The sequence below is a fragment of the Anopheles stephensi genome, chromosome 2, assembly GCF_013141755.1.
Source record: "Anopheles stephensi strain Indian chromosome 2, UCI_ANSTEP_V1.0, whole genome shotgun sequence".
In the NCBI taxonomy this organism is placed as follows: domain Eukaryota; kingdom Metazoa; phylum Arthropoda; class Insecta; order Diptera; family Culicidae; genus Anopheles; species Anopheles stephensi.
The window spans coordinates 50,886,692-50,912,886 of NC_050202.1; the positions used below are offsets into that span (position 1 = coordinate 50,886,692).

At 45.0% G+C, this 26,195-nt stretch overlaps 2 protein-coding genes across 5 annotated transcripts in view; both read left to right on the forward strand.

Moving 5' to 3' along the window:
- LOC118502576 (neuropeptide SIFamide receptor-like) overlaps positions 1-26,052 on the forward strand; it is a 118,201-nt gene extending 92,149 nt beyond the window's left edge. For 3 of the 4 annotated variants that reach the window (XM_036034902.1, XM_036034903.1, XM_036034904.1), the window contains 4 exons: positions 11,441-11,723; positions 12,931-13,265; positions 13,330-13,598; positions 13,672-26,052. In XM_036034902.1, coding sequence (XP_035890795.1) covers positions 11,441-11,723; positions 12,931-13,265; positions 13,330-13,598; positions 13,672-15,035 — 2,251 coding nt within the window. In that variant the 3' untranslated portion in view covers positions 15,036-26,052. The remainder of the gene's footprint in view (positions 1-11,440; positions 11,724-12,930; positions 13,266-13,329; positions 13,599-13,671) is intronic. The other variant, XM_036034905.1, reaches the window with a different exon arrangement.
- Positions 6,420-7,433, forward strand: LOC118502584 (larval cuticle protein F1-like). Its single transcript, XM_036034928.1, has 3 exons — positions 6,420-6,566; positions 6,697-6,821; positions 6,910-7,433. Exons 1-3 carry the CDS (start codon positions 6,555-6,557, stop codon positions 7,160-7,162), a joined length of 390 nt encoding a protein of 129 aa, XP_035890821.1. The 5' UTR covers positions 6,420-6,554; the 3' UTR covers positions 7,163-7,433.
- Positions 26,053-26,195: the final 143 nt, after the last annotated feature.

Here is a 26,195-nt window from a genome sequence, read left to right on the forward strand (position 1 = left end):
CCCGTAAATCGCAAGGTCACAAGATGGGCACTTGAACGGAAGCACCGACGGACCTGAGTGTGTACTCCAGCTACTTACTCGTCTCTCGATCTCGATCTCAAGGTCTTGGTGACAACAGCATACACGAAGCTTACGCTGATTAATGCCTACCGCTGCTGCTGTGTAATGAGATACTGTACCGCACGAGATCAGTTCTTCGTTGTGTCGTAGACCCGTAATGCGATCGTGTGCGCCGCGGTGTGGCTGGCTGCAGACGCACAAGACGCAAATCTGGGCCAACTTTAATCTTGATGATGTGTTGGGCCAACCTGTGCGTAAGGCCTTCGTGGACGAATGAAAATGTGTCACAAATCATCATCGTCGCCCACCCTTGGGCTGAAGGATCCGTTTGCGTATCCGATCGATTACGCGGTGGCATTTGGATGTGGCACAGTTTGAGGTTTTGGCCCCCTGTCTGATATCGCGTGTAGGAGAGTTCCAGAACAGTTGGAGCATTCAAAGAATAACGAATCGAGTCGAATGGAAGTCCGAAGTTATCGAGGTACGGTAGCTATATAGAGAAGATCATTTGCTGATCTCCACCAAGCTTTCAACATCAAGGAAGTCATGTTTTAGAACAGCAGCAAAAATAGATAAAAGCCTACAACCTACTACAACCAGCTTAAACACGGCGGTAAAACATGTAGATCATTTAGCACGCTGGCGCTGGTCGGTAGTCAGGTACGGCCGTCGTGCCGAAGTAAGGTCTAAAAGCTTAGGCGCGCGGTACGAAATCACGTAAGAAAGGGAACAGGGGAGAATAAAATACATCGGAGCACGAACAAAAAAACCCGTCCTGGCACTGGATAACCCTCGGTGCGTATCGCGTTGGCCAGATTTGACAAGAGGAAAGCATTGAAACGTTGTAGACGCTCGCTTACGCGCACACAGCTCTCCGCTTCGACCCGTACAACCCGGCCGGCCTATCCATCGAATCTACGGGGGGTCGCCATAGGTCGCCCTTTTTGTCTGCCTTCCGGACCCATCGGTTTCACCCGGCGCTTCCGCTTCAGGTACACGACGCTATGCTACGCTCCGCTCTTCGAATATCCATTTCAATTATCCCCTCTGCCGAACGCTCTTCACTGATGACTCCCCATACAGCCATGACCTCAAACCCGCGCTGACCCACGTGATGACCCGGTACGAGAAGAGTCAGCATCGCCAGCAACATCGTGACGATACCTCCGCAGAGGCGGGCCCTTAATGCGCACCAGAACTCTGCGCGTTGTCCACGTTAAGTTGTGCAGAAAAGTTCATGACAAGCCTGCAGGATCCAATGGTCCGATGGGATGTTGGGTTGGGCGTCGAGAAATTTCCGTAGAACCTTGCGCTCGATCTTACCGAGGGCTGCAATTAATTGCAGATCGGGCGCGATCTATCCAACGAACCGATCGCATAAATTATCATAGTTCAAGATCGCACTCCGAGTCATCCTTCCGTCTGGGCTTGCCGTTTGGGATCATAATTTTTATGCAAGTGGCCGAGAGTTCCAGAATTCTGAAGAATCGGGGGAACACTATTCTAAAATACAATAAAACCTAGTCGATCGATATTTACGGTGCTCGGTGGAAGCTCCCCTTAATCAATTAGCAACACCTGGCGCACACGCAATAAATGCATCCCGCTCACTCCGACACGTGACGAATTGAGGACCTACAAAAACGATTAAAAAACAGTTCTACTTTAACGTTAAATTAACCGCTCAATTATATCGTACGCACGCGGCACACAAAAAAACAGGGGGGCAAGTTTGGCTGACCTCCTTTAACTACCGACTACATGCCGTGAGGGTTCGTGTAAAAAAAGTGTAGGAAGCTATTTATTGGAAGCACCGGATCGCTTCGGTATTGTGGCCAATTTAAATAGTTTATGTGATTTAATTATTTCGCACCGGAAAATGGTGCCATTTTGGTGGGATTGAGCAATGTTTATGTCTCGGGCTCGGTGATGATTGTTAATTACAGTATGTTTATTAGTACGAGCGGGGCACAAACAAAACCGCAGCACTATGTACGCCCACTAAATTTTCCGCTAAAAAAAAATGATTTAATCTCAATCTGCTTCAAAGGCAATTAAATCGCTGACGGTATTTTCAGTGGACCCAAAAACAATATCACACCTCAAACTCATTCTTCGACTCAGCTTTAGCTTCGACTCAAACTCAGCTTCGACGCCTTCGGAGTCCATAGTACAAAAGTGAGGTTAGGACAAATGAAGTAAATTCTACCATACATTCCATAGTAATCTGAGTACTGATAGCTAGATAGATGTCCAACGAGCAAAGGATCTCCAATAGTTAACCTTAAAATACGTTGAACCATTGGCTATCGAGACCTTTTTATTCCGCCCGTCTTCTTCTTCTTCTCGGCTTAACGACTTCTTAGGTCATGACTTTCTGGATATTTCTGGATTACTAGACTTATTGATACGTCATAGTTGGATAGTCAGCATTCACTACGTAGGGACGGTCCGAATGTGATTTGAACCCCGATCCTGGCATGTGAAGACTAAAGCCTCTACCATCGGGACTCCGAGAAAAATATAAACCGTCGGTTACAATGATTCAAATTTAGTGTTTTAACCTTGGTGATTTGCTGGAACTATATACAACATTTACAGACTCACTACTTACATACGCCTCTGGACAATCACAGTGGATTCTTCGCCTCCAGAACTGACGCAACCCTCTTAGTCGCGCTCAATGACAAGTTCTACGATCTTCACGGCTATCGCCATCGTGCAGATAATTAGACTCGCCAGGCACCGGAGGCATGACCAGAGATTAAGAATTGCACCAGACATCACACCCCGAAAAGTCTTTTTAGGGCTTGCCACATGATTTTCTTTCCAGGGGAAGCGTAGTAGACCTAAACTGAGATGAATTGGTGACGTTTATGCTTCTGCCAGTAAGACCTCTATCTTCCTTGGCATGATAGGCTTTCTGTGATTGGCTTTTACCCGTAGCAAAATAGTCAGACCTGCGGTGGTCGTGACGATCGTAACACCGGTCTTCATACGGCAGTATCGGAGATTAAATTTCGTTCAGACCGCCTTCTCATACAGAGAACTGAGTATCCAGCTACGGGTAAAATCCATGACGTAGGAAGCGAGAAATAGCAGACCGACATCTTTCGAGGTTGTAGAGCAAAAGAAGAAGAAGAAGATTGCTCCCTGGACCTAGATCGGGTGGGAACAGTTACACGATTTGCACTACGTGCTGGGGACTTTAAGCAAAAGCAGAATAATTGATTGGAGAATATTTTATTGAATTTATTACCATTGTTTAAGACAACATTATGAACAAAAAACATAACAAAACTTGATGGCCCGCCTAATCATAGCAGGGTTCTAATCGTTTCGTTACGTCCAACTGACATTTCGGTACCCTTCGCAAACTTGAAGGTTCATCATGCAAATCCACTCAAGGATAGGAGCTGCAGATAGTATCCAAAATTAATTAAGCAATATTTCTTATCGAGATGTCATTTCTAACGGCTGGCCCTCCTTTTTTACGCTTCTAACTCTCCTAAAAAACCACCTTGAATTTTTTTTTTTTGGCAATTTCGTTTTATGATGATCTCCTTTAACCCGCATAGGTGCCACTCTTCCGCGGTCCTTCATTTCCGGACGCTGTGAAGGTTCGCATACATCTCACGGGAAGTGCGGCGGTAAAGTGTGATAAAAAAAAACTCAGACCCCCAATTCGCCCAGCCGTTTTCAAGCATCATCAAGGAAGAGTAGCAAAGCGTCAGGGCCAACCGAGGGGAACAGATTCGCGAGCATTGCTAATTTGAGCTGCGGCTCAAAGCTCTCGAGCGCTTGGGATGCTGTAATTGGACGTCTCCTTTAGGCCGTTTTTATGCCCCTATATCGGCTCGTTTTTTGGTATTGTTTCGGCGGGGTTCTTCACACTTCATCTGGGGGTCAACATAGCTTCGGAATGAGCTAAAAATAAACATTACGCCTTGGGTTTTACAATTCCCTTGTTTGGTATCTCCACTGGGTCACAAGGTGTCTGTGGGTTTTTATTCCTGTTTGTTTGGCAAAGGTATCGGCTTATCGACAGGGACTTTAAAACCCACATCGACCAATCTGCCAATCATTAGACACTCAGCCCAGAGCCCACTTGGTCCAAGCTACTGGCCTAGGCTGGCGGCTGACATTGAACCGGTGCGAGATCTCTTGCGCGAGGTTTCTTCACTCGCGTGTGTGCCTAACGCCGGGCACACAGCCCCGGACCGGCCCGATGCCGCACGAAATGAGCAGCTGTGGTGTCGAGAGCAATAAAAATTATAACCCACAGCGCCATCGGTAAGGAAACCCGTTCCTCTTGTTGCCTGGCGTGTGTGTGTGCCTCAGCTGTAATCAATCAGCTGACTGACTTGACGATTGATCGAACCCCGCGCAACAGGTTTTTTTTTGGTTTTCGTTTTGTTAGTCCCCTATCATCCTCCGCCGCAAAGGAAGGGTCCTCCATTCTGAAAGGGCCGCTCGAGCCACGATAATGAGCTATTGCGTTGATTATTATGATAGAATTGTTGTTGGACTGGTACGCACGGACAGGCAGGCGGGCTTCACTGGTGACCGATCGAGGTCGATCATCATCATCGTAGAGGTACGGTTGGGCTTCTAAAAGGGCTACCGCAGGTTCAGAGCTCTAACGCATAGAAGCATATTAGCACACCACCAAAACGGACTCGATTAATTGTGTGAAAATGATTCAGGAAAATGCTGTGTGGTGTGAAGTAATCCGCTTATTCTTTATATTTGTTGGTGTTAATGTCGTCGCAGGTGTGTGTGAAGGTTACAATAGACGGATGGCAACATGGGAATGGTTTGTAACTAGATTCGCATTAAAAAAGACATAACTGTCCTTGTTGAAGATTGCCAAGATCGTTAGACATCACCAAGAAATTCTGCGGTGTCAATAAATCGCTCTAAACTGCACTTGACTTGACTTTCTACGCTCATAGACCGAGATAATCCCACTCAAAATCCACTTAAAGTCCCCAATTTATTCTGCCCTGCCAATAAATGGCCGATAATTGAGCCGCGAATCAAAAACAAATAAATCATACCCCAATTGTACCGCACTCGTCGAACCGTCGAAGACGACGCAAAAGAGCGGGTTCCCTACCTATTCGCGCCACCTGTTACCGATTAAAACGCAATTTGAACGACGGCACTGAGCGATCGGCACTTTTTCTAACGACTTCTAAATCAATTTGCACGTCTAGCTCCCATCCCGATGCGAGACGAGCTTCACGGTTGGATGATCTATCGCGAACCCAAACACCGAATCAAATCAATCCCTCCCCAACAGAATCGGAACTCTAGTTTCAAAACAACAAAGTGGACCGAAAAGAACGCGGAAGAACAGCTAGTTCTTACTACACTGTTTTAATGTTTGTTTCACGCACCACACACACAGTTTACCCTTCGGCAAGATCGTTTGACGCTCCGTGCGAATCGAAAGGAAGTACGCTCATCGCATCCATACTCGGGTTGTGGTAGGCTACTCGTGATCGTGCATTGCTGTTCTGGGCTTGTTCCTTGATTGGGACATACGACATCTAACCCCCGCGCCGAGTTCTCCTCATCCGCGGCAAGTGCATCGTGGAGATATGATCAGCACGAAGCCACGCACCAGCCGTGGAGCTGAAGTCGTCATGAGACCCATGAGAACGAACCCTTGCTGGAAGCGTTTATGTCTTGAGCACTGATTGAGCAATCCGAGGACGGGATGACAGTGGACGAAGAAACACGAAAAAACCACTTCTTGACTTGTTCCGCGACAGAAAACACCAAACACTGAGCGAGACGGCACGAAAACATTAAGCAAGAACCTTAAACTCCGAACCTCTGACACTCAGCAAGCAAGGGGAAGGACGGCGCTGTGGTGGAGTGGTTTACGATGTTGCGGATATGATGTCGCGCACAGGTAGAACCTTCCTGTACCGCCGGCGACGAGGATATTGAGACGAGGACAAAGGGTGCGAACTTGAGATGCTGGTACTACCGCCGTGTTTGGTTCGTTGGTGGTGGAACCCGTTCGTAACGTCAAAGGGTAGAAGGGGCACGCGCTCGAAGGCACAAGTCACTTGACTCAACCTCACCAGACGGTCGGCCTGGCCGGAGTTCGTAAACCGGCAAGGCTTGCCGTCGCACGCCTCGAAAGGAGACGCTTGAGTGTGGTTGAGGTGGGAGAGACCTTAAGTGTGGCACTCGTGTTCTCGCGTGCCCGCTCACATGGACGCCGACGGGGACGGGGACTGGTGAAGAGGGCTGGTGGGGGGGGGGGGGAGTATGCTGTGTGCAGCATAAGATCGGGTACGATCGTCTACGGCTGCGGTAGGCTCGACTCGCCAACTTTGACTCGCGATCTTTGACTATAAAAGCTGACGGCAGGCTGCGAAAGATCGTCAGTCAACTGTGTGTGCTCTTCCAGCTCTAAGTGTTACCCAAACGCTTCGTTGTTCGTCAACTAAAACCCTCCACAAAAACCACCCAAAATGTACAAGCTGGTGCGTAGTCGTGGTTTGCTGCAAGAAAGCTCCAACGTTTCGTCGCTCCAACGCTCGGAAGTGTGATTTAATGTGTGATTTTTCTATTTCTGGGGTTTTTTTCTCGGGATTCGCTGCCATTGGCTTACAGTTCGTTGTTGCTTGCGTTCTGGCCGTCGCTGCCGCCGCCCCAGGACTCGTAGTCCCAGCCGTCCCGGTTGTGCACTCGGCCCCGCTGGTCCATGCTGCCCCGGTTGCCGTTAGCCACTCGTCGTCGTAAGTGTCCACCACAGCCCCGGGTTGTCTCATCTCCTGTACTTACCGAATCTCCCCCCACCATCCGATCCATTTCCTTGCTTCACAGGCACGTGGTGCATCATGCCCCAGTGGTGAAGACTGTTGCCGTCCACTCGGCACCGGTCGTCGCCGTCCACCACACCCCGGTCGTGAAGGCTGTCCCGGTTGTGCACCACGCCCCGGTCGTCCACCATGCCCCGCTCGTCCACGCCCCGGTCGTCAAGACCGTCGTCCACTCGGCCCCGGTTGTCCACTCCGTGCACCCAGTGCCGGTGGTCAAGAGCGTCGTCGCCAGCCCGGTCGTCGTCCACCATCACTAAAGTGTGGTACACTTAGAGATCCGCCATCGCCACCAGTAACTTTTTCTAACACCAGACACCAACAACACCTCCAACACAACTTCCGGCAACCCGGCCCGAACGGGTGCATGTAAATATCAAAACACACACACACACAGAAAAACTCCCCAACTTCATCAGGCGAACAAATTTGAGTCAATCGAGAGCACGAGTGTGTGTGTGACTGTGAGAAGAGGAGCGATAGAAAGAGCTATGAACAACGTATCAATACAACTTTGTTGAAAAAGTTAAACATGGTGTTTCCTTTTCTGTGCGTACTTTAATCTCCTAAAGACTTGAGTCCTCAAGCAGTTCCATCCTGGCAGCCCCTGGAAGCTGTGACATCTACAAATCGATTCAAGCCGATCCCTATCCTCCTCGAATCGAAGCTCACTTTTTGCCTGCTTTACAAGCGCAATTAATCCCGACGGCGCCGCCAGAACCAGGATGCCCGTGTTGCTCGCGCCACAAGCCGTAAAGCAAATTATATTGCTTAACAACAACCCTTCGAAAATGGCCAGTAAAAAGTGACGATTGCATTATCGAACGGTGTGCTGATGCAACTCTTCACCGTTATCACATCGTGTTCGATGCATCCGTTTTTATCTGTGTCTCCCAACTCTCCCTGGCTTTATGGTGCTCTGCTGATCGAGATGGGAACAATTTTATGGTCATGTTATTGGTCAACGCGTGGATCTCACTCTACCTCTCGGTCTGTCTCGTCTTGCCGGGCAAAAGATTTCTCGCCGCCGAGAACGACGCGATGTACCGTGGCGCGATGAAGATGGTTTGGTAAATCAAGTTCAATAAACATATTTTATGCATGAAAAGAGTCGTGCCACCACCAGGGGGAATGGATGGATGCGCATGCAAACCAGAAGACAGATCGACCAAAGCCCCGGTAGATGGTGTCTTTGGACCGCTCGGTACCGTGTCGACTGCATCGAACGTAATCGGAATCACATTCGTCACGTGAGACGCTTTACGACGCCTGCCAACATCCGACGGGGGAGCGATGAACGGATGCCCGCATGTTTATACGCTGTGTCGCTTCCCTCGTCGACGAAACGTTTTATAATAGCATAGTTTTATCGCTTCCTTCGCATGGGACGGAACACGATGCCAACAGACTCACATTTTGCGAAAAGGTCACCAACTTCTAAACCCACTTGCTGAAGATGCTGACTTTGCTACTGTCGTTCCTTCGCACCTAGGAGCTTCTTAAATGAAGATGAACAATCGGACATGGATCAGAGTAAGGAAAAGTAATGGCGGACAAATAGATATATGTCGGCATTGCTCTTTGTCCTTATTTAAACAGTCTTTCTTTTTTTTTCGCGTGTCACGACACGAGGCTTGGTGTCGGGAAACTTACTAGTACAAATATCAACCTCATTTAATAGCTTCTTCCTTAGAGAGTCCGGAAATCACTAACTCTGCAAGGACTCTAAATTTAAAATATGAAGCACTTGTTTTCACAGGGTATACCGAAGCTTTCCTCCATAGGCTATTTGAAGGATTCCAAGATATTTTTATCTTTGTCCCTTATATATTATATATTTTATTTCTCCCTGTATATATGTTTTTTCCCTGAATATTATAAGACCTAGAATATTATAATAAATCAGTATTGAATGCATCTGTAAAGGTCCAGAAAAGAAAAGCCTTGGAGTTCTTTCTTTTATTCACTGAAGCACGGCCAGGTCGTAAAACTTATTACATTGAAGATCTGCAGCCAACGCCAAACATCGACTTAAACACTATCCTGTGAGAAGCACAAGACTCGCGCTAACGGAGGGTCGATGCAGATCGAATTTCATACCAGTTGCATGTCATGTTCGTGTGACCCGTGACCATTTATTAAAGTTATGATTATCATCTTTATTGTCATTTGTTCAGTTTGTTCAAAAGGCATAAAAAAGATTATTAAGGGAGTAAGAAACAGTAAGAAACACGATTGGAAGATGTATGTAAAGAAACTGAGATCAAAGAGATAGTAATGATGGTTGAACTACCTCAAACAATACAGAAAGGGGTCATTAGGACAATATAGAGTTACTACTATTTTCGTTAAGACGAAGGACAGTTGGTCGGGCGCATCTGTAAACTCAATATTTCGACTTGCTTCATGCGGAGGCAAGGGTGGAAAGCCAAACATAATATTTAATGTGACTCGTGTGAATTGTTTGTGAATGTTCTTAACTTATCGAACTTAAACGACAATATTATGCTCCAAAATAGAAGGGTGAAACAGGGCGTCCTTAGACAAATATAGGTCCTAGACATCTCCAGTTGGATTTTATTTTATTCTACAGGAACGGCCTGGCCGAACTACTTCAAAACAAAGCTGGACATCTGGAATTATCTCGCTCCCTTGGCATTAACAACCTCGAGAGGTCTCGACCTGCCATTTCTGGCTCTCTGTGTGCAGTCAGCCCTTCGCACGGGGAGGCGGTCTGGATTGGATTTGACCGGCGCCGTTTTCGCCTCGGCCACCGGACCGCCCTTGCATCTGCAATTACCCGGATGAATTTATCTAAAAATCCTATTAGCTTTAGATAAAATTGCATCAACACGTTACTATTACAAGAATACTATTTTGTCTCAGTACCCAAAACCTCTATAGACGAGTTCCTAATCCATCCTTCTTAGTGGTATTCTACTGAGTGGGTAGACTACTATTAGTAACGATTCTTGAGTTATAGCTCCAGCTGTCAAATGCCAACACTGCCTATCCATTTCTCCCTTAACCTTAAATAGCGCTATAAATTTCTAACATTATTCAAAAATGGCCTTTAAGCTTTTAAGCTGGTTAAATAAATGTATGATAAGCTCGTTATTGCCTAACTATCTAACCATCCTTATCAATCTATTAATTCGGAAACTTCACGCTAGTGAACAGACCCAGTAATACGTACTCCTCGCGACCAGGACTCATTATTGCATGCATCAAACTTTTTAATCAAACTCCAAACTACCTTTTCGGTTCGAAAAATTCCTCGGACACCTCACACGGCGTCTCGTGGTTACTGCTTTTCTGGCACAATTATTACTGTCGGCATATTTTGCGCGACCAACGCGGACGGATTCTCGTAAAAGTGATTTAAATTCTCAACCCAACCCCAGTGAGCCCCCTATAAGATGAGAAACACCCGGAAAGTGAGAACCATTTTGAATGAGTTTCCAGTTCCGAAAACTCACACCCACCCATGTATGTCCGGGCAGCAAATTTACGCCAATGTGTGGCCCACATAAAAACGGCCGCAAGCGTAACGAGTCTGTCTCCGCCAGACACCCAAACCCGAGAGGTCTCCGGACCGGAAACACACACACACACACACACACAACGCTCGGAGTCGTTCACGCGACCGTCCAAAACTCCCGAAACCGAACAATCAGACCACATGGTACTCGCAACGGTGGTGCCGTCGCCCCATTCGCCGCTTCCTGGCTGTATGGTGCAAATTTTAGAAAAGTTGATAGTTAGTTTTGGTCGCATCCCGTCCCACTCGGCAGCTGTCACATGAATCCCGGCGCACACATTCCGATGTGCCGCTGTGGCTGTGCAAACGAACCGGAACCGCTTCGGTTCCAACACTGGCCACAATAGTACCGCATTGTTAGTGGTGGCCCGGCGAGCTCTACACATCTGCGAGCATGGCCACAACTCACTCGCTCGCTGTGTGTCAGTGTGTGTGTGTCAGTGTGTACGCAGTTTGGCGAAAGTTGTCCGGTTTCGATGAGTGTCGGTAAGCCACAGTGAATCTTCGGACTTTTTCTTTCCACCCGTTCCGAAGTTGGCAAGACTTATGGGTGTGGGGGGGGGGGGGGGGGTAGAAAGAACACGGTTTATGGTTTAGTCACCGTTATGTAGTTTGGGCGAACCGAGTTACTATCGAGCAATTACCAGCCGAGCACGCAACCGTTCAATTGAATCATCTGTCAGTTGACTGTCATTTGTTCGACTAAAGTACACTAACAGACACTTCCAAAGATAGTGCACTTCAATGCTTCGGTGCTTCAAATAGCTCTGGTAAGTAGCCGTAATGGATGGCAATCCGCTGGAAAAACATGTAACCGCTTAAGCATCAGCCTGGCGCACTGAAACGTCTTTTTAAAGGACCTGCTAATGGTTCCGGGGAAGAGGCTACAACTTACTCACACCACACAGCGCCGTTCGTGTTTTGATTGGCAACTGTGACATTCGCTCGTACAAAACGATTTTAACACCACGATCTCCCGTTCTTCTTCAATTCACAGATTCCTTGCCATCTGGTGGCCGCTGAAGCTGCAGATCACGAAGCGTCGGGCACGGTTCATGATCGTGTGCATCTGGATCATAGCGCTCGGGTCGACCGTACCGTGGGCACTGTTTTTCGAGCTCGTGCCCATCATCCCGGAAGCGCCCGACATCAAGCTGTGCGTCGAAGTGTGGCCACCCGGGACGGACGGTGCGCTCTACTTTCTGTTAGCGAATCTTGTTGCCTGTTACCTATTGCCGATGACGCTTATCACCATCTGTTACATACTGATCTGGATCAAGGTAGGCCGTGTTTTTTTTTTACTGATGATGGTTGTTACCTGACGTATGCATTAGAGAGAAAAGAATAGACTGACTTCAGGTGGCAAATTTGGTAATGGGGATAATTTTGAATATAGTCTACACTCAAGCAGCACCGCAGACTGCTCTTCAAGAATATGCTGGAACCTTTGACATTCTTTGACTATCTTAAAAATAGATGTTTTCATGCTCTTCAAATCTTTAGAGACCTTAGCGATCAATTGATCCAGGGCAGTGGTGGATCAAGGTCTTTGGAGGCCCCGACCGGAATGGCAGTTGAGGTGACCCCCTCTAATTGTGATTCGTTTGTGAGTAAGATTAACAGGGCTTCCCTTGTCGACGAGGCATCGAGCAGTCACTCCTTCCGCTCCTCGGTTGACCTGCCACTGATCCAGGCTACAGAATGATTCGATAGGGTACTCTGTTAAGGATTTGTCCAAAAAGCAATTCTTGGCCGCTGTTGAAGGGAGTCAGAAGTCAGAAGAATTATACGACGCAATCTTCATCAACAAGACATTTTAGCAAGCGCCGTTAGACATGGAAGGCGACTTTTGTATAGCAATGTCCAACATGTGGAGAATGTTTTTCATCTTTTAGACAGATGCTCTGGTTCCTGAATCCACGTTTTGTAACGATTAAGCCTCCAACAAGAAGCAGGCAACAAAGCTCCTTTACGCCCAACTACAACACAAGGACCATAGGAATGTATTGAGGAACAAAATGTGATATTGAGATGGTAGAGGAGTATTACTACTTTGGTACGATCGTAACTTCTGATAGCACATTTTCTAGGGACAAATTCAACAAACTCCCTCGATCCAGAGGAATCCAGCTAGACAAAAAAAAACACAATATATCGCACACTGACAGGAACACGAGTCCTGGACTATCTATGGCTGAGCGGTTGGACGGTGAAGATATCTTGGCGGTCGCTAAAGACGGTCAACTCTTCATCAGTTGTCCTTCATTCGATTTCTTCGTCCTCTCTGCGTAAATGAGAGGTGTTCAGGTTCAGGACTTGCCCCACTATTCCCGTAGCTCCTTCATGTAAAAAGTCCTAAGATACAGTTTATTCCTTTTTCTTAATGCATACGTTATGTCTTCAAAAACCCAAATAAAAAGCCACTCTGTACACCACTATAGATCAGCATCATTCAAATCTCTAACGATTTGCCACTCGTTCTTGCAGGTCTGGCGCCGCTCGATTCCGGGCGACTCGAAGGACGCCCAGATGGACCGGATGCAGCAAAAGTCCAAAATCAAAGTTGTTAAAATGCTTGTTGTAGTTGTTATACTGTTCGTTCTTTCCTGGTTACCTCTGTACGTTATCTTCGCCCGCATCAAGCTGGGCGGGGCGCTCGAAAGCAGCGAGGAGGAGCTGCTCCAGATCGCCACCCCGATCGCCCAATGGCTCGGTGCGTCGAACTCGTGCATCAACCCGATCCTGTACGCGTTCTTCAACAAGAAGTACCGCAAGGGCTTTGCGGCGATCATACGTTCGCGCAAGTGCTGCGGACGGCTACGGTAAGTGGCACACTTAGCGTTGGGCGAGTGGACACAAGGAATCACCTGATTGCATCTTTCGCAGGTACTACGAGACGGTTGCAATTGCTTCCTCGTCGACCAGCACACGCAAGTCCTCGCACTACCACAACAGCACGAAGCGGGCCGGTGGCAGTCCCTCGGTCAAGTCGGCTGACGTGGTGTCGTACATTTACGAGGAGAAAGGTGGCCGCAAGCACCACGCCATCTCGAAGCAGAACAGTGACCTGTCGCGGCATATGCTGCTGAAGCAGGACAGCAGCATTTCGCGGCAGTCGCTACTCCTCAAGCAGGACAGTGTTGCGTCACGGTCGGGTAAGTAGCGGACGATGGAACGCTTTCGTCAGGAATAAAAACGATTACCCGTGTGTTTGCCTCCCATCCGCAGCGATCCTGTACCGGCAGGATAGTGACAACTCGCGCCAGATGCTGTTGAAGCAGGACAGCAACAGCTCGCGGGACATGCTGTCCAAGCAGTGCTCGGCGTCGGATTCGATTTCGCGCCAGGACTCGCAGATCTCGTACATCGATCCACCGCGCAAGGGCATCCTGTGCAAGCAGGACACGCAAATCTCGTACATCGAGCACACCGGGCCGGGTGGTATGCTGGCCAATGGTGGTGGTACACCCGCCAGCAAGAAGTACTCGGCGTCACTGTCCTCGCAGGACAGCGTGCTGTCGATTATCGAGCACAAGCGCCACAAGCTGGTCAAGCAGGACTCGATCTTTTCCTTCAACGAGCCGAAATCAGGTAAGCCGCTCAGCGCCCTGCGCTTCCGCCTCCGGTTCGCCGGTCGCCCATCGCGCTGCGCTGCCCATCACCACCCATCACTATCTCCTGCACGTACCACGACCACCACCAACACCACCAACACCACACAACCACCACCACCCTGCTCACCATCAGCTAGTGATGATGTAGGCATTCCCGCCGCCGAGTCAGTCATTGCACGAACGCACGCATGCACGCACCCTTTCACGGCATTTCCTACCATGACCCCACGTTGCTCCACCACCGCGTCTACGGCCAATCCCGACCCGCTCAATGTAAAGATGAATGTGAATGTGAACGTTAATGTGAATGTCAATGTCGATGTGAATGCGAATGTCGATGTGAGTGTTTGTAGCGAACTTCCCGGCCGCAGTAGCGACCCCGCTTCACCGCATGTCCCGCATGCCGCGCACCGGCCCGCACCCGACCGGATTCACTGTACGCTCGGTACGATACCGGAAGCGCCCGTCGAACACTTTCCCCGCCATTGTAGTACCCAGCACGCAGATAGTGTTTGTCAAGCATGTTACGCTAGTACGGCCGCGGCCACAACCAGCACAACCAGCACCACAAGCACCAACACCACCAGAAGGCCGGTGTTCCGTCGCTGGAACCGTCGCCGCCGCTGGTTCCCGTTTGGCACGAGCGAACGTGGCAGGGTGGCGAGCGGCGCCGGCCACGAGCTACAGCCGCCAACCGCCACTAATACGCGACACCCTCTGTTGTTTTTGCTTATTGTAGTGTACGAAAGTGCGACGCCGGCACCGTTCAAGCGGCACCAGCTCGTCAAGCAACACTCGGTCATATCGTTCGCGGATCAGAAGCGCGGCGGCAGCCTCACCAAGCAGGACTCCGTCACGACCATCCACCGGGCAGGGAATGGGGAAGGTCCGTACATTTCCTCCATCCTGAAGAAGACCGATTCGCAGTGCAGTTCCGCGTCACCGGTACGCAAAAATATCGGCTTTTTCGACGGCTAAACGATCGTGAACCACGATCGGGACTGAGAAGTGGGTTTTCTGGTGTTTTCCGTTGTTCGTTGTTCAGTCCGTTTCGGGGTGAGTGGTAGCGTATCCCCGGGTTTGGTTGGATCCCGGATTTCTTGTAAACCTTACCTCACACTTACACACACATACACATGCATTACCATTCCTACAACCCTTGTCCCTTTAGGAGGTGGTTCTGGGACCGAACCGTGGACCATCGTCGACCAAACCAAATCCTTGCATTTTGTCTCATACGAACGGTCTTGCTATCAACAAACCTGCCAGAGAGTGGTCTTCATACTACTTCCTTATATTCATTCGACAGGTTTCTCTGCAACGTTGACTTTGGCTTTTAGTTCTGGGTAACTTTGTCACTTCTTGCTAGCTAACAGTAGCTTTATGTCCTTAAGCACTCTTCGTCTCTACCTCGGCATCTTTGACAACAGCAGGTCCCGTCATGCTAGGGAATGGTTTACAAGACTTATTTATACTACTTATGCGGATGGTTAGTCCTGGCTACCATTATTATTACCATTTGATCGATTAATGGATCCAACACTGTTTGGAGCTAAGATATTTGGCTGATGATCACTTCACTTGTTCATCCAATATCCAAGTCTTCTAAGCATTTATGCACTGCTCCCCCTTCGGTTCGCATTGCCAGGTTGCCAGCTGTTGGGGTATTACTTCAGAAATGTGAGGCAGAGAGGTTGTATGAAGTTGCATTCTCTCTCCTTCTTCTTGGTCTAGCGACCTCTTAGGTCATGTCTGCCTTTTCTGGCTTACAAGACTTAAGGATAATGCATAGTTGGATAGTCGGTCCTCACTTGGGATGGGATTGGTACCCCGATCCTGCCGTTGTCGCCTCTTTCTCTTTCCAAGTCCAATTTTACGAGCTTATGAAATTCCTGCAAAGTTTAGAGAAGATTTACTGTCTGTAATTTCAGCGTATCGTCCTTCAATAGGAAATGGCCGGCGCTATAATTCTCTGGGCTGATGTACAGTCGAACACCTAGGTCGATCTCAATACGTCACAAAAAATCGCTTTCGATACGAATCCTTCAAGAATTGATCTAGTTGTGTCGTCCGGACAAGCCCAGCTACTTTAGTTGCAGCACCTGAGGAAAGTCATATTTCTACCAAATCTCTCTGACATCTACACCTTAGTGGCATTGGAAGAAGCTGTTCCCTGTCAAGTCAAGTCACAGTAGCTCCCGTAGATACAATTGAAGAAAAACTGTTCGTTCCCTCCGCCTTGCTATCCGGGGATTGCAGCGTGTTGAGCGTACTTAACACAATACTTCTAGTGAGTGAGATGGTTTGTGCGTTTCACATTCAGATGGCGCAACGAGCACAACAATTTCTTTCCCTAGTGCATTCTAATGGCTCACCCTGAGGTGAGCTTTTCCAACCCACGAGGAAGATAGGGTCCACGTTTTTGGCAGGTGGCACACACCTTTACACATTACTCTCCTCATTCCATCATTCAAAGTGTCCTTAACGCATTTGCCCATGTTGGATCTCCCGAAATCCGGATAATCCGGACAATCCTGACAAGGCTAAATATCTTCCCCAAAGCCTTTCCACAGCATCGAACCGAATCGAATCTTCAGCCGATCGTAATCTCCAATCTCACATCCTTTCCAACGATGCTGCTCACCAAAAACTCCGGTTCCGAAATTACAAAAAAAAACAAACAAAACAAAAGCGCCTCCCTGTTTACAAACCTACCTAGCGGTGGCTGAGCGAGAAACAAACACAAAAATACTAAACTCCCATTTACACATAAAAAGCTTATTAAAAAAGGTAACCCTTTTTTGTCGAGAAGAATAATAGAGCTTGCAAAAAATGCGGTCAAACTCAGCACATAAAAAGGAGGTAGAAGAAAAGAAAAAACGTATCACATCACTATTTTGCAGAATGGGAAAAGAAAACTTATTTAGCAGAGTAGCGCAACGGAAGATGAGAACAAATTTTAAACCCCCCTTTCACCTCTTGTGGCATGTTCCATATGGCCAGCGAAAACACTTAACAACAGTCATTATATATAAAGAATATATCAGAAGCTAAAAGTATTACAACTAAACTCCATCGAAAAGCGTGCATAATTAATTGAAGAGGCAATAAGAGGCAGCGGGTGCTTACAAAAAGGGTTGTTTTCGTTGTTTTGTTGAAGCAAAAACGGTTAAATTCAAAATTTTGCAATCGAACTAAGGTTTTGGCAGAGTTGCGCAACTTTAACCATAATCCAAACCCAAACAAAACCAAACAAGAAATATTTGAATGTATTTTTTAATAGTGCAAATTGCGTCTGGTATTGTTATTATACGGTTAAACATCTTAACATAAAAACACTTTAAAAAAAAACCAAGCCAATCATCACGAGACACAACTCGACGCGATCTTCTTCTATGTACGATAAATATGAACAACAACAAAAAAATAACAACAGTTTTCAATTTAAAATAACCGAACCGCGAAAACCCAAAAAAGGACCAGTGTTATTGACAAAACTGTACAAAAGCAGCACAGGTACAGGATAGCCCCTTCTTTGCTGTTCAGGTTATCGAATAATAAGCATTACATTAGTCCCCTTTCCCCGATTAGTGTGAAGCAAAATCAACTCAAAAACCCGTTACCGACAAAATACCTTGTTTGAGTGGATGGCACAAACGATTTGACCACTGGACGGGAAGCTACAAGCGATGGAAATGCTAGTGAGAAAGAAGATGAAGAGCATGTATTGTCATATATTTTTGTATGCAATCTAACCACTTAAATGTAATGCTAGTAAAGAAGGAAGGAAGAAGGATAAAAATCAGAGAAGCAAAAGTTATACTATAACAAAACAAAACTAAAACCAACACACACACACACAACAAAGAGACAAGTAAAACAAATGTAGTGAATAAATAGCGCTAACTAAATAGAAACAAAAATATCAGTTAGGAGAACAAGCGAAGACGGTTCTATAAAATGTCTTGCAAACCTGAGACAGCAAAACAAAACAAAACACATGGCAGCGCCTTTTTGAAAGTGAAGGTGGTGGAAAAACCCCCCCTCATTGCATGACTACTAGTCCATAATTAGTGCACTAAAACTGAATGCAATAACTGTAAACAAAGCAGGCGGGATACGGTGCGCGAGTTTGTGCCCCGTCTCGTATCTGTTAGAGCGTTCGGAACCAACCGGAAGCTGTGTGCGTGTGCGTGTATGTATAGGCAATGTAAGCATAAGTTTAATTTATTTATCGTTATTCGTCTTGAGGTTTCCGTTTTATGTATGTGTGTGTGTGTGCATGTGTGCGTGTATCTGTGTATGTGTAATATGGTACATTTCGTTGTAATCGTTTAATGTGAGCAAACCACACTGAACAACACAAATGAACGAGCAACTCATAATTGTGATAAGAGATAGACCATTAATGTTACTCGCAGCAGCAGCAGCAGCAGGGAAGGGGGCGCGAGGGAGGGAGGGAAAAGGCTTACGGTCTCGGATTAGCGTGTCTGGGCTGGCCTGGCAAGCAAAGCAGCAGCATTATTTTAATCATCCAAGTGAACCCCCTTTTGCTAGCAAACAAAGCAATCGCTGCCATGTGCACATTTCGCCGAGTGTGGATTAGCAGAGTGTGGGGGAGAGAGAGAGAGCAATATATAAGTACGAGTTTTTTACTAATCGAGCTAGTAAGTAGGCTAATACAGTAGGTATATTAGGTAAACCAAACTGCAACCGTGCGGTAGGTCTGCTGGCCTACTGCGTCCAACGGTTTTCTAAAGTGCTATCGTACCAGATGGTCGTTTTGTGGGAAGCAAACGGCAAACAAAAATAACCGTGTAACGTTAACTCTTAACAAACTGTGTCCATTGTGGGAATGTACAGTGCGGTGATGATGGAAATGATACAGGTTTTAGCGTTTATATGAACCATTTGCGCGAATTAGTCGGCTTGGCAATTTGATTCGTTCACATAGTGTGCTTTTTAGATGCAGCCATAACGGTGCGTTGATACCACTGTCTATTAACTCATGGAAAAGACTTCTGTTTTTCAATATGGTGCCCTTAATTTGTGCATAATCATGCGTCACTTTTTGCTAAAGAATTCAAATCCAAAAAATGGGGAAAATTAGCTTAGCAATTCTTCGACAGCGTCATGCCACACAAAATCACTCTAATCGAATCGATAAGTTACTTTCTTCAATGTTAAAAAGTAGTTAAATTTTTATCAAGGTTTAAACGAAGTTCATGGATAAATCAAGTAATAATGTTTTTTAATTGTTTTTTTTTTATAGTTCTAATTGATATTTCCAATTAATAAGTCTTATTAACGAATCATACTGTGACTCTGTGGCTGCGGTCGGAAGGGTTCGTCGCTTTAAGTCTTTCGTGTTGTAATGATTTTTTTCAAGTAATTTAGTATTTTAGTTACTTGGTCAACTTCTATTGAAATCAATTGAGTCTAGGCTCGATTTAACAACCCTTCTTGGATCGTATCTCTTTTTGCTGGATGTTGAGAGTATTAAGGAATTTACCCCTATACCTTCTGGACTATTGGAATCCTCAACTCCAAACAAGAAAGTGAGAGTTTAGACAGCTTTAGCGTGTTTTGGCGCAGAAGGGATCTTTTTTTATTACTATAAATTACTTCAGTGAGGAAGTTTAAGAGATTAAGAACTAAAACTTATCCTTATTTTGCTTCCTAAATACCACTCCCTATATTCTACGATCTGTTTCCTGTGAAATTACCGTACTGCTTATTCGATTCTATCTACTTTCTAATCCTACTAACTCTCTACTAACTATTTATTCCTAGTTCCTAACAGTCCATCTTTCCTATTCCTAAAAATCTTCAAACAACTCTTAAGCTACCAAATCATTTTCCCTTGAAACTAATCTCGCATATAAACTGTTTTGCTTTACATGTTCTGCTAGACATGTTTAGTAGTCGTTATGAGTTAGAATTATTTTTCTATTTTAAACCGGTTTCAATATTTTTTTTATTTTACCTATCGTTTAGCTACCTATAAATTAACATAAATTGGCCAGCTTGAAATTGATTTGATTAGTGAAGCTGTAGCAATTTTTTTAACTAAAATTTGGGATTTTTGCTGGCTTATGCTTCTAACCGAATGTAATGAAGTCTCGAGCAAAAATTATGCGCTTTTGGGCAGTGGTATCAGGGTAGAATTATAACAATATTTTAAATTGTGGTTATACATGAGCAAATTTAGCATTTAATCAAAAGAGCAACGGTTACACAGTTTGGCCGTGGGGATAGCTCATCTCATTAATTCTAGTGTGAAAGTTTGATAATGTTCCCCCATTCTGTATGACGAACTACATTAAGCTCATTTTTTCAATCAAATTACCAACAAGAAAAACAAACCTACGACATATAAACCACAACAGTTGTCAATATACAATGTCTGCCAGGTACGATACGATACGATACGAAGAAGCGATGGCACTACTCCAATATTTGTCGGTTTTTTTTTTTTCCACGTGACCATTTGTCTTTTGCGAGTGAAGTTGAACACGAACAGGGGGCGGTAAACATTAATCTTCAGCTTTCAAAACATAAAAATCACTCTTAAAATGGTGCTTTCTTCTATCGAACCCATACTAAACTCCGCAATGGGCATCATCTTTCAAAGCTTTTTGGCAGCATAATAGGGGGGGGGGGGGGGGTTTCGGGAACGAGCAACAAAGCAAAGCAATATATTGACGAAGGAGAGAGAAAAAAAAACCTATCACACCATGGTTCTATTCTCCCATACACCCACGGATTAAAAACCGATTGCGTGATAGTGCGATTTAATAATTTTTAAAAGCTGTCGAAAAGCTTTAGGAAAAAATAAGGCAAATTAAATAAAGGATTACAATTAGGATAGTTTGTTCGGGGTACTAGGTAAACCTCGGTTTTTTTAGGGTGAAAAAAGCGATAAAATACAGACAGTGCCCGGGACACGCCCCTTGGGAAAGCTGTCTATCTATTTCGGAGGCACACGTTTTTGACACTGCCCGTAAAGCGGTCACGGTGGAAGTTTTTGCGACACTAACCAAAAACCCACAGATCAACGTCATTATGCATCGAAAGCTGAACATAACAACCGTGTCTTCACCATACTTAGCTTCTTGAACCATCGGAAGGGTTCGTCGCTTGTGTCGCAAGTCTTTCGATTTTCAAATTCAAAATTCCACGTGTTTGAGTGGTTTTCCTTCTTCTTCTTTTTTCTTATTTTCCTTTTGAATGTATTTTAACTAATTCCGATACAAAATGGTAAACCTCCTCTTCCCTTCCTTGGCTGTTACTGAGCTGGAGAAACTCACCAGCCCACGCCACGCCAGTAACCAAGACCAAGGTACGACAAAAGCAATGTGTTTTTGTAACAGTTACCTTTTTAAAAAAAATGGTTAACTAATAATTAAATTTCAAAATCAAAAATACTTCCTCCACTTGCTTGTAAACTGTTGCACTTTCTTCAGAGAAAATTTCCAAAACAAAAACCCTCTTTGCTCTTCTACTACACCAACAGCCAATTTGCTGTTAATGGCTGTTTAATAACAGAAAAATAAATAATTTAAAAGCAATATATTCCATGCTCGTGGTTGCTGCCGGTTGTGACTCGAACAACCGACCGTGCCGGCACGGGAACCTTACGAGACGAACGGCAACCGTTATGGTTTTCACCGTGGTCCAACAACGCAGTGTGTTAACCGGGTAAAGTGTCTCCATTTTTACACTCCGCCGTGGGCAGAATTTTGAGTGAAAAGGTGTTAGTTTTAATTGGTGCTGCCGAACTGATGCATAAACGCACCTAGAATAACTAATTAGGAAATCCAGCTTAAAAAAAGGAAAACATACCAAGTGGACAAGGAAAAGTAATGGGAGTAATTTTGACGGACGCTTAAATTTTGTCACCCCAATGCTGATCCCTGTTAGCTATTTGTAAGGTTAATATGGTGAACAAGACACACATATAAACCCACAATAATAACGTTCAAATTGAACTGCTAACGGCTAGCTGGGAGGAAATGTGCGTATAAGTTTACAGCGTTCTGTGTTTCATTAGGTGTATCACCCATCGTACGCTTTTAATAGTATAAAATGGTTCTTCAGCTTAAGTAAGTAACCATAAAATCTCGCTATCAACACAGAAATCCAAAAAAAAACGAAAACGGTTCACTATATAATCACCATCACACCGATCACCAGTCTGCTGTTAAAATCATATCGCAAATCCATACTATAAAAGTGTAGTGTTAGAAAGAAACAAACAAAAAAACATACAACCAACCAACATGGAAACACAAATAGGAACAGTACGGGAAATGGTAGGTAGGCGTGCTGCGATCGCGAACGGTTGGCCAAACGAAAACCCCTGAAGAAAGCAGTGGGCAACCGTGCCAACCGTACTCGACACCGATACGCAGACGCTACACACTATAGTTTGAGTTTAGAGCAACCAAATGGGTTCTGCACCACCACACGGCGTGGTGTAGAAGAAGAAGCAGAAAAACACATGCAAAAGCTAAACAGCAGTAGTAGTAGTAGTAGTAGTAGCAGTCGCAGTAGTCTGCGAGGAAGAAGGCGAGATGACGATGAAGAAAACTATCCAAACCTCAGCCAGCTGCGACACAAATGTTGCTAGGACGCATAGTAGCAGATCGAATTGTTTGTTTTTTTTTATCTCAGCTAATTCCTCGTACAACATCCCAAGCAACAATAACAGGAAAAGGGTAGTTATAGCAGTCTGTGTGAGAAAAGCTATGGGTTTTTCTTTGTTTTTGTTCGTTTCCTTATACGAGTGTGCGCGCTTCGTTTCCGTTTGAAAATAGTTCGATGTTTATGTATGTATATGTGCATGTTGTATGTGTGTGTGTGTATTTGAGTGTGACTACTGAGAGTTTTAAAAAAAAGGATAAACATTTTAATGGAACATTAATAGCATAATTACTCATCCACACACAAACAAACACCCCAGTGCAATAGTTCGCTGCGGTGACATAACAATAAAGAAGCAGTAATAGGAAAAAAAGGGGGAGCGTAGGGGATATTTAACAATAATCGCAATTTGTACAAATACAATATTAACATAGTACGAACGACACTATCTGCCGATGAAACGAGCGTACGCGCGTACTCATCTCTGGCAAAAAAAGAGAGCGGAGGCCGAAAGAAAACCAAAAGCAACTAGTAGTAATAGTGTGTTAGTGAGTATCATTAGTAGGTAGTGGTGGTGCAAAAGCCCCGTGGTTCAGCAGTGCGGCCAGACTCGCTTCTGGCACGCTGCTCTGTCCGTTTGGGTGCACGCGTAACGCATAACGCATTGCATACTTCTTAGGCGTAATGCTAACTAGTAACTAGTCCATACTGTACGTTTGGCTGTGTGCATGTTTTTCCCCCTTTTTTCTGTAAATGAGCGCTCTAATTTCTCTTCTTTATTTAGCATATTGGTGTGACCTCTAGTAGTAGTCAGTATGTAGCAACTAATGTAAATATATAGTGAGCCATTTTAAAACCCCAATTCTTAAATTGAAGCATTATAATTTTTCCCAATGCCTGCTTAGCGTTATCCCACCGGCAATAGTAGGGCAAAGATAAGTTACACTACCGAAGAAAAGCCCTTGAGGTGTTTGCTCTGCGTTTGGATGTTTATGTTTGAGAGAGAGAGAGAGAGAGAGAGAGAGAGAGAGAGAGAAGGAGAGAATCAGAGTTTGTGTGTGTATGTGTGTGTGAAATAAATGTGTTTGTGTGTGGGTGTATGATAGGAGGAAAACACTGAAAACCCCCCCAAAACACTGTTTGTAGTAAACAAAAAATACAATAAAACAAGCAACATAATCAAGATGGTGTGGAAGCGTGACTATTTAGAACGGTGTGTTACCATATCCTGTACACAAAAACAATCGTTAGTTTGGGAAGGAGATAAATGCAAACGCAAACTATAGCTAAAAAATTGTTGTTTAACCGTTTTTATTTTTATTAATATGTTTGTGTAAGACAGCACGCCGAGCCGAAACTATTTGAGAGCGAATGGTGCTGTATTAGTGTATTGCAAAACTAACCATTGTAGCTGTGCATCTTTATGTGTATGCGTGTGCATGTGAGTGCGTATGTGTATTTCATTTGGCTTCTCCTGCTTCTGTTACTTTAAAATTCAAACCAAAAATCAACAGTTTTGTTATGCGGATAGTATACCTTGCAGGCGCGAAATTTGCTCCCGCAACGTAATACAAACGCCCTCTTAACCCTTGATGTACCAGCAACAACAACCAAGACCGTTTAGTTTCTGCCAAAAGTTGTTAAATAAATAAAAAAAAGTCGCAATACATTCGCTCCGTTTGCGTTGCGTTGGTAACGGGTGTACAAAAACAAATCAGTCTCGAACGTACAACAGAATAAGCGGCAGCCTGCTGCGTGAACCTGAATGAGTAGTGGCTGTAATGACCGTAGATGAGCTATGATGATGCAGATGAATTGATGAATCGTTTTTAAGCTGACCGCTTGTGTGAATTGTGAGGGACGAAAAACAAAACAAATACTCTATTCTGCTGGTATCACAGTTGCAATGTGGGTACAATTGTTGCCAGTTACGGACCAGACCGAATAAAGGGTTTGAGATAAAAATACGGAATGGGTTAGGGCAAAGGAAAATGGGGATGAAGAAAAATGCATAGCATAATACAAACCAAACAAAACACACAGATACAGATGACATTTTCATGTTCATATTTTAATCGCATCAAATGCATACTAGCCGTACCGTGGATGAAATACTGTTTTGCAAACGAAAAACCCGATGGATATCATATTCGAGCCAGTTATTTAAAGCAAACCAAAAACAAAAAACAGAAAAGAATACATATAAATATATACATACATATACTATACATACAGACGCATACATATATAAATATATATACATATATACTAAAATATATCGAACACGCTGGTTGGTGGCTGAGTTGGCTGCGAGAAGAAGGAAGGAAACTGCTGACAGCTGAATTAGGCAGACAAGCACAAGGAACAACGAAATCGAACACTAAACCGAAATCACGCAAAGATGTGTCCACAAATATATAGACTTTAGACTGATTGCTGTCACTGATTGTACCGGAAGGAATCGAGCCGAGCCACGAGACACACGCACAAGGATGTTGTGGGGCGGCCTCCGTTTGGGAGCCCTCACTAGCTGGAACGGGATAGTTGTGGTATGTGATGACGGACGGACGGGCGGATGGACGGTTGAGGTGTGGTGAACCAGGTGAACCAAGGTATCATTTTGAAGCTTACAACAAAACATAAAGCATGTACTTCGTACAATAATAATAATAAAATAACAATATTATTAAACATAAAAGTAATAAAAAAAACAACAACCAATGCACAAAATGGGATAGGTAAGGTAACAGGTGTCGTACACCTGGTAGAACTGTCGCTGGCACGGAAATGGCGTATAACAGAAGCTTTATGAGCAACTTGGAATGGAAAGGCGGGTTTTGAAGGACAACAAATTGGATAAATAAAATACACACACACTACGCATATGATGCACATGACACTCGAACGTTTGTGTGTGAGGGCGCGGTTGTTCGAAATAGTGGGTCACAATGCAATTTGTAGCGACTTACCTAAAGGCCCCAAAAGGCACAAGATCGCTAACGAAACACATACACACCGACACAAACGAGAAGCACTATAGAGACAAAACAAGAACAAAAAACCGAAGGCTGTTGGGTCGATTTTCACACCGGGATTCGCGCCGGATGAGTAGATTTAAAAAAAAAAAAAGAAAAACACAGAAAAACACATTTTGTGAGCCACAGCATTGGCTTTGGAATGATGTTGTTGGCCAGAGCGAACGTAACTGTATCGGTTGGAGCAACCGTGGATTGGAATTGTTGGGCAACGGGGCGGATGTGCTGTCGGGAGCTGGGAGAAACCATGTTTATAAATGTAATACAAAAAGTGAACAATAAAAAGAGAAAAAAAATCTCAAAATCTTTAAAAACACCGTTCCCCTTTCATTTGCACAGTATGTGTGGAAGTTCAGTAAGTATTAAAATTTTCAAAAAGTTTTTTTTTTGCTTTTCACAGATGCGCTTCAAGGGTTAAAAATCGTTAGTAGACTAAAAAGTCGTTAAACAAACGATC

Excerpts from the sequence above, each read along its gene's own strand:
- LOC118502584 (XM_036034928.1), top strand. Across the intron at positions 6,822-6,909 it reads GCCGTTAGCCACTCGTCGTC|GCACGTGGTGCATCATGCCC; the intron begins GTAAGTGTCCAC and ends CTTGCTTCACAG.